An 8,867-nucleotide genomic window follows, 5' to 3' on the forward strand; every position below is an offset into this window, starting at 1 on the left:
ATCAAACATTTTCTTTGTTCCAGACATTTTGCAAAGCACTGGAGATATGAGACTTGCATTCTAATGATAGGGGGAGACAGTTTGTAAATAGGTACACATGATCTATTGATCTATCTATAGCTATCTATCTATCTGATGGGAGAGACAAGAGAGGGAGAAGATCAAAGGTAATTAATTAGTTTGGGGGAGTGGGAAAGGCCCACAGAAAATGAGAATTGGTACTTTCTTTAAGGAAGCCAGAAAAACTTAAGGTTAGTGGAAGGAATCCTGCGCTAATTCAAAGGCTTTTGCTGTCATAGACCTGTTGAATTCAAAGCAGATTTACAGGCTGTGTAGTGATGATTGTGGGACTTCTGTCTAAGATGTTTTGTAGGGCTCTTTATTATAAAATAATCCTTTTACTTTGAGCAGTTGTAATTCATAAGGATCATAAACGTAGAGGTGAAAGGGATGGAAATTAATAAGTGCTACACACTTTTAACAAATATCATCTCACTTGATTCTCATAATAGTCCTGGAGTTAGGTACTATGATTAACTCCTATTTTATAGTTATCAAGGTCACATAGTCTGATCAGTGCATAGTACCATAGGACTATTATTTCTTTCATTCATAAAAATGATTTTATTGAAGAAGTAAGGTAAAATGGAAAGAGCCCTGGACCTGGAGTCAAGACTTGTCTTTGAATCCTGACATACTTTTTAGTTCTTCTCCCATAGTTCTCTTTTTTCTCTTTGGGGTTTTCCTCTTGGATTTTTTTTTTAAATCTGTTCCCTTAGACTCTTACCTGATTCAACTTTATTTTAATCATTTTTAAAATTTACATTATAGTGATATGAATATGTATGTATACACATTAGTTCTTTTGGTTCTACTTGTTTCTCTGTATCAATTCATATAGGATTTGTAATGGTTCTCTGAATTCTTATTTGCCATTTCTTGTATCTATTATCATCTTTCACATTCATTAGCCAGTTATTCAGTCATTCCCCAATAATATGGCTACCTATTTTATTCCTATTTATTTGTAACAAAAAAATGCTGTTATGAATAGTTTGGTATATGTTGCACTTCTGTTTTTCTTTCTTATCTCTGACTTAGGCCTACTGACAGAATTGCTGAGTCAACACATGAATATTTTTTTTTACCTTTTTTTCATAACTTCAAATTTATATACAGAATGGTTGAATGAATTCCTAGAACCAGCAATAGTATATATTAGTATATCTGCCTCATGATCCTTCCAATTTGACTTTTTCTGATTTTCTTTTGTTTACTTCTATCAGTTTATATAAGATAAATTCTCAATTTGATTTTTCATTTTACATTTCTCTTTTATTTTAAAATATATTTCATGGTTTTTTTTGTTGTTGTTTGTTTTTTACAATTTAGAGGATTTTTTTTTTAACTATTAAACTTTGTCTTAGAATCAGTACTAAATATCAGTTCCAAGGCAGACAGAGCTGTGAAGACTAGACCCGTGGCAAACCTAAGACGTGTGCCAGAGGGGGCACTCAGAGCCCTCTCTGTGGACATGCATGCCACCACCCCAATCACCCCAACACAAAGTTTGTTACTAGAAAGCTAGAGGAAGGCAGGGTCTGGCTGCTCCCTCCCCCCCCCCCCCCCAGCCCCATGGGCGCCTAAGGACATTTTTCACTTCACCCACCCTTTTAAAAAGTTCACCATCACTGGGCTACACAATTGGGTTTAGGTCACTTTGCTCAGGATCACAGTCAGAAAGTGTCAGAGGCTAGATATGAACACGGGCCTCTTGTCTCTCTGCCTGACTCTCAATCAACTGAGCTACCTAGCAGCCCCTTAGAATTCTTTTAAAACTTAATATTTTTGATCATTTCTGAGTTTATTGCAGAATGATTTTTGTTATATATTTCCTGCCAACCAATCAAAAATTTTCACACAACTTATACATACCTAATGTAAAAGTCTCTCTCTTTTTTTTTTTATTTATTTTTGAAGGACACTAAGATCTCATATTCACTTGGACTTCCACTTCTGACAAACTGATTCCTTATCCTTACAGTGTATTATATCTAGAAAAGTAAGCATCGGGCACTTAATAGTTATCTGCCACAGTGTTAAATGCTGTGATTATAAAGAAAGGCAAAAACAGCCCCTCTCCTGAGGTAGCTCACATTTCCAGTGAAGGAGACAATATCTAGGTAACAAGGCACAATAAAAAGATCTACAGAGTATAGGAAGTCTCAGGGTAAAACATTAACCAGTAATGAAGAGACAGAAAAGGCCTCCTGCAGAGGTAGGTGGCTTTGATCATGAAAGAAGTGAGTTAATAATGATAACAACAACAACTAGCACTTTTATATAGCCTCTTAAGATTTACAAAACACTTTACAAATATTTCGTGTGACTCTTTCAAACTCTGGAGGTAAGAGGCATGCTGGTGGCATGGTGTTTAGTGTTGGGCCTAGAATCAGGCAGATTCAATTTCAAATATGACTTCAGATACTTCCTAGCTTTGTGATCCTGGAGAAGTTACATTCTGTCACAGCTTCCTCAACTCTAAAATAGGGTAATTGTACCTACCTCACAGAGTTATTGTTAGGATCAAATGAGATAATATTTGTAAAAAGTTCTAAGCACAGTGCCTAGCATGTAGACACTATATAAATGCCTATTCCCTCCCCCTCTCTGTAGGTGCTGTTATTAATCTTATTTGAACAGATGAGGAAACTGAAGCTGACAGGCAGTTTAAACCACTACTGCTAGAGTCACACAGCTCATAGTGTCTTAAGGCCGCATTTTTGAATTTGAATTTAGGTCTTCCCAACTCCAGATCTGTATTACACAGTCTACTGTGCCACCTAGCTGCCTGGTTAAGAGACAGGTGAAGAAGAGTATTTTAGGTATGGTAGAAACTAGTACAGAAACTGCATTTACAATGTGATATGGGAGGAGCAGCAGACAGATGATTGCAACTTGCTGTTACGGAAGCTTACAAATGACATTCCCCCCCTTCCCCCAACTTCCCTTCCTCCCCATGGGGCCTTTTAAAATAACCTGATAGCTCATGGTTTCTCCTCATGATAGAGGTGTCTTGCTTGAAACACCGGAAAGACCTTGTTTGTAACATGTTTATTACAGGATCCCAAGGGAGAACAGAGTATAGTGGAAATCCTACCACATTGCCTTTCTACTTGTTTCATTCACCTTTTGCCCATTTTATTGGTTTCTCAAAAAATACATGTTTGTTTAAACAATTAGAATTGTCTTTGGAGTGTGTTTTATATCTTTTATTATTTTTTCTCACAGTGCACTGAATAGAGAAATAAATCTCCATTATGAAATGCAAATATAATGGTGGCATGTTTTCTGTTCTCTAATAATTGTTATTCAAAGAACTCTGTTACAAGATAATTTATTATTTTTTTCCTTTATGAACACCTCCTTCACTCCCTCCTCCTCGTATATTTTGGTTCTTAAAAGTACGTTAGCGAAACATTGCTATATAAACATTTAGTTTTTTAGGAATTGTATTATAATTGTAACATTAAAGACTTTTGATTTTGTTTTTTATTGGATTTGTGAATTCATCATTGTTGGGAGATCCTAGATGAGAGGCAGATCAGTACCTTTTCTGCATCTTAGTATCAGAGTGTTACTTGAGGCTCACATTAAGTGCCTTGGTCACAGAAATACATCACATTAGTGATGGGGTCACACAAATAATCAGGGCTGGACTTGAACCCACCTTTTTTTTCCCCCTAATTCCAAATTTGGTTTTTTATGTACTATTTTTTTAAAATAAGGGGTTTTGTTTTGATGTTTTTGGGTATAGTTACCAAAAATCCGTAATCTCTTGTTATCAATATCTACTCTTTTAATTAAACAGATGCACTTAAATATTATTGCATAGCAATTATATCTTTGGAATTTGGTTATGTTTGTTTTTTAATCCAGAGATATGATACTAAATATTGGTTCCAAGGCTGATAAGGACTAGGCAATTGGGGTTAAGTGACTTGCCCAGGGTCACATAGCTAGAAAGTGTCTAAGGCCACATTTGAACCCAGAACATCCCATCTTAAGGCTTGGCTCTCACACTGAGTCACCTAGCTGCCCTGGTTTTAATGTGTTAATTATTGAATTGGGGGAAAAAAAAGTGACAATTACTACACATACTGAAATGGAAAGCATTTATTATAACTTGATTTGTGTTTTTCTTTTCAGGAGAGAAATAGAAACAAACAGTAACTGTGGAGATGCCCTGCTAGAATTACAACACTAATGATGTAGACTCTGGAAATGCCTCCTTTGTCTAAGAAGACGTTATTAAAGCTTTTTTTTCTGCTTAAGGTGACATCTTTGAACACTTTAACACAAAATTGACTCTTCTTGTATTGGTTCTCATCAGCGCATCTGCCCTTATACTCTCTCACCAAACACACTTGAGAACTGTTAACTTTGTCAAGCACTTTCTGTCCTGAAGCTTTTACCAGTATCTGCTGTCTTTTGTAATTATGCATCCTAGCTAAGGCACAGGAGACTGAATGAATGCAAGGATTCATTAACTCTTTGAATTTGTTAAATACTAACAACCATTAGAAGTGGTTCAATGATGTAAGATTCACACTGCTTCAACTTTTTCTTTGTCGTAGTTTTTTAATTGTCAATTTTTAGCTATTTGACAGATTAAAAGCAAAATCATGCCATATTTAGTCCTGGAGTAAAACTCAAGTCTAAATGTTCATGTGAAAATTATTGTAGTAAACTTTCAATATGGCAACGCAACTTTAAGCTATATTTTAGCCAAACAAAATATAATCTAAAATTATATTAGAATATTTCCCTTGTCTCAAATTGTTTGGTGTAACAGAATATTGATATGCAGCTTGGTGGATGTCACCAATCAATGCACATTCTTCTTCTTCCCTTCTCCCCCCCAACTTAAAACATGTATACTGAAAAATGTGCATTTGTCTGAGGAATTATTTTGTTTGCTACCACTTGATGAATCTCAAAGTTTTGAGTAAATGTACCTCAGTCTAATCAGACTTTTTATGACCTTTCTAACTACATTTAAAATAATCCTTAATTCTTATTTCTGGGTCTTTGCGAGCCTGACAGATTGCTATCATGAAGTAAAAAATTTACTCCTAGATGATTCACTAGCTAAATAAACATAGTTCTTGTTTAGCAAGCATATACCGTTTCTCACCTTTTTTCCTCCAGCTTTTGCAATGTCCTAGCATCCTCGAAATACTTTGAAATATGGCCTTGATCCATGAATTAAATCAGTATATAAGTGAATGTGTTGATGTTTTATTGATCAGAGCTATATAAGTGGGGAATATAGCATATCTGGGTATTCTTGTAGTTATCTTTTTTTAACATCTTATCTTTTCTATAATTTTAGCTACGTATCAGCATTAATTTTATATCTTGGAAGAAATTGATTTAAACAATTTAAAACATCGAGCATTTATTAATTAATTTGACTGCATAACATGATGATAATGAACATATACTGGCACCAGAGATTATTGTCCTAAAAGAAGAAAGCTGTGTAAAAAGAAAATATGTTAAGGCTGACAATAGCAATACAGTAGATCTGAATACCTTGATGTTTCTCATTACTCCACATATGTTTACATCATGTTTGGAAATGTTTTTATTTGCTGTGATCTAAAGTGATCACTTCAATTCTGAACCTTAATGATAAATATAGCATTGGTTTCTCTTAGGCTTTCATTTAAATATTTTTATGTTGCACAATTCTCCTTTTGCAAATACTGTATCCAAGTGAAATGATACAGTACTTGCAAGTAACTAGTTATTTCATAGCTACTTAGTAGTCAGTCTAGTTATTTCAGTGTGTTGAGAACATTCAAATCTCAGTAGCATATAACAAAAAAAAACACTTTTCTTAAAGGGAAATTGCACCTATTTTACCCATTTTAAGTGTTTAAAAAAAGTAAGCCATGAAACCTTTTCTAATGTGTCTACTATAGTTGTTTATAATTGCAATTGGCATTTGGGCATAGGTACCAAACTTTTTTTTTTTTAAGCAGTAATACTATAGGGCATACCATATCATCAGGATGTTGATGCTATTCTGTATGGTCTGAGGAACTGATCTTTCAGAGCTTCAGAGACAGCCTGAGCCCTTCTCTAGCCCCAGAGGGCCTCTTTTTGGCACTTTAATACAAATTTTTTTCAAAATACATCTAGTTCAAATTTGTTTAATTTACATCGACTTCTATGGGACAAATCAGCATGGGAGCACTTTTCAGCAAGCCAGCTGATTGCAATAGCAGACTCAAATGTCATATGTAATTAAATAGTTTGAAATAAGATTTATTCACAGTGAGAAATACATTGCAGTGCCTTCAACCTGGATTGCTAATGTTAAGTGAAATAGGTGCAATAGTCCTTTGGAATAAGAATTTTCTATTTTATAATGTAGGGTTTTCTCCCAATTGGTAATTGTTTTTCTCCATTAAATTTTCTTCTAAGCACCGGTCTTCTCTTCCTTCTTGGTCTATCAACATAGTACTTATAAGATTTATTTTCCTTCAGTGAAACTAATGGATTGTCTCAGCAGCACAACTGAATGTTCTTTAATTGTAGGACCAAATGGGAGAGAACCTGGGTACTGAGATCGGAGTGCACTTACCAAATATTTGAAGTAATAGAGCATACAGAAAAATTATTGGCCCAGTAAATTTCTTGTTTAATGTTTTGCCTAGTTCTGGTTTGAATGTTTCTTATTAAAATTACCTTCTGTGGGTATTTTTTTTTTGGAAGGTGTTCTAGTTTGTATATTTAAAAGTAAAGAAATAACTAACCAAAATTAGTATTCTTTCTCTATACATACTGGTACTTGCAGATTCTTTCCAAAAGAAGCCCCAGCCCTTTTTTTTTTTTTTAGTTTTGGTATTTGTTTCCACATTTTTTTTTTAACTTATGGTCATTCTAATTCCAGAACTATGTTCTTTTTGAATACCATGCATGGGGGTGGGGCTGATGTTAAACGGTTTGCAATAAAAAGAATCAGCTTAAATAATTTAATACTTTCAAATGAATTTTGCATCCTTTAAAATAAGTTTAAGAAATTTAAGAGATTTGTGTTTTCATTAAGTTTTGCATATCTTTTGTTATGCCATGTAAATTCCCTTCTCTTTCTTATTATTAAAGAAAAGGTTATGATAAAATGATTAGTTCATTTACATTCTCTTGTAGAAAAACATGGGACTTTGAATTTTGTCGTGTTTGAGTTTGTTCATTCATGTGAATGATGGTACAGTTGGGTGAGGATTTCTGTTATGGTACCAAAACTCACCATTTGGTCCTCTTTAATCTTTGAGGGTTTCAATAAAAACTGTTCACTTACATCTGCCTTTTTCTTCCCTATATTCTCTTCTGTTAATATATAAGATACTGCCCAATGAATAAATTTTGCAACATTTTTTGCTTATGGAATTATGACTTTTTTGATTTATGCATTTCTCTCTGAGTACAAATAGTTTATATGCAACCTAGCATGAACTTTAGTTTTAAACCAATGTTTTTAGGTGATATTAATCTGAGAATGTTACTAGAATAATTTTTTTCATATTACTTGAACAGAGAGTACAAGCTCAATTCTTTAGCATCATATAACTGCTTCCTTTTAAAGAAAGTATCTGGAAAAGGAAAGCTGATATGATTAGCTTATAAGTTTTTTCTGGTCTTAACATGCTTGTGAAATGTACCCATTTTTCTCATTTCAACCTCTTTTTTTCTTCCACATAATACCAAAATTAAATATTACAATCCTATCTCAGACTTACTCCTATGCCTTGATAACAAAATACTGATAAGAGTATACATGTAAATAGCAGTTATGTTGTGCTGGATAGGTATTTTAAGAAAGCATTGTGGGGAGGAGGAGGTTGTGCTGTTGACATAAAGTAGCCTCTTTCCAATCTAACACATCCTTTCATTTATTGGAAGTATTTTAATTCCATGGAATGCTTTTCAATAAATTATACTTGATATATTTCCATCTGTTCACAAATATGGAATATTTTTATATTCAGTGCAACTTGTACCTTTATTATTAAGGGCAGTCACTAATACTGATTTCCAGTTGATGTAACTAGTTACATGTCATTCACATAGCAAGAATAGTTACTACCCAAAGAATAGTATTTAAATTCACCATTGATTTTGCTTCATTTGGTTTTCTTTCTTTCACTTTTACTGACTAATATTGTTGCTCAGTAAAATGACTTTCCAGTTTATGATATGGTAGCAAATGACACAAATAAGCTAATTTTCTTCTCTACTACAAATTCAATCAGATGACATATATCATTTGAATATATTATTAATTTTAATGCTTTCATTTATAATTAAAAGCATTCAAAAAACCATTATTAATAATCATATTAATCATATTAGCCTAAATTTTATTACTAATCATATTAGCCTATCTCAGTTTTGATAGCCTTGAAAAGGTAAAATTTTTTGTTAAAACTTCATAGGGGGGCAGCTGGGTAGCTCAGTGGATTGAGAGCCAGCCCTAGAGATGGGAGGTCCTAGGTTCAAATCTGGCCTCAGCCACTTCCTAGCTGTGTGACCCTGGGCAAGTCACTTGACCCCCATTGCCTAGCCCTTACCACTCTTCTGCCTTGGAGCCAATACACAGTATTGACTCCAAGATGGAAGGTAAGGGTTTAAAAAAAAACAAAACTTCATAGAATAAGTTTTACTAAAATGATGCCCATTAAGGGTATTTTCTTAAGGCCATTTTTTCTTAAGGCACTTTGAGAAGCTAAATTTGCACACAAAGGTATAAAATCTTGTTTTCTAATGAAATTCTTTAATCTTAATAACTGAAGACA

The 8,867-nt window shown here is 33.8% G+C and overlaps 1 protein-coding gene across 3 annotated transcripts in view; it reads left to right on the forward strand.

The window, feature by feature from the left end:
* The window catches only part of YTHDF3 (YTH N6-methyladenosine RNA binding protein F3), a 52,433-nt gene extending 44,972 nt beyond the window's left edge, over window positions 1–7,461 (forward strand). For all 3 annotated transcript variants that reach the window (XM_001368193.5, XM_016431509.2, XM_056823977.1), the window contains one exon: window positions 4,210–7,461. In XM_001368193.5, coding sequence (XP_001368230.3) covers window positions 4,210–4,233 — 24 coding nt within the window. In that variant the 3' untranslated portion in view covers window positions 4,234–7,461. The remainder of the gene's footprint in view (window positions 1–4,209) is intronic.
* The last annotated feature ends 1,406 nt before the right edge of the window (window positions 7,462–8,867 follow it).

The sequence above is a fragment of the Monodelphis domestica genome, chromosome 3 (genome assembly GCF_027887165.1).
Source record: "Monodelphis domestica isolate mMonDom1 chromosome 3, mMonDom1.pri, whole genome shotgun sequence".
Classification (NCBI taxonomy): Eukaryota; Metazoa; Chordata; class Mammalia; order Didelphimorphia; family Didelphidae; genus Monodelphis; species Monodelphis domestica.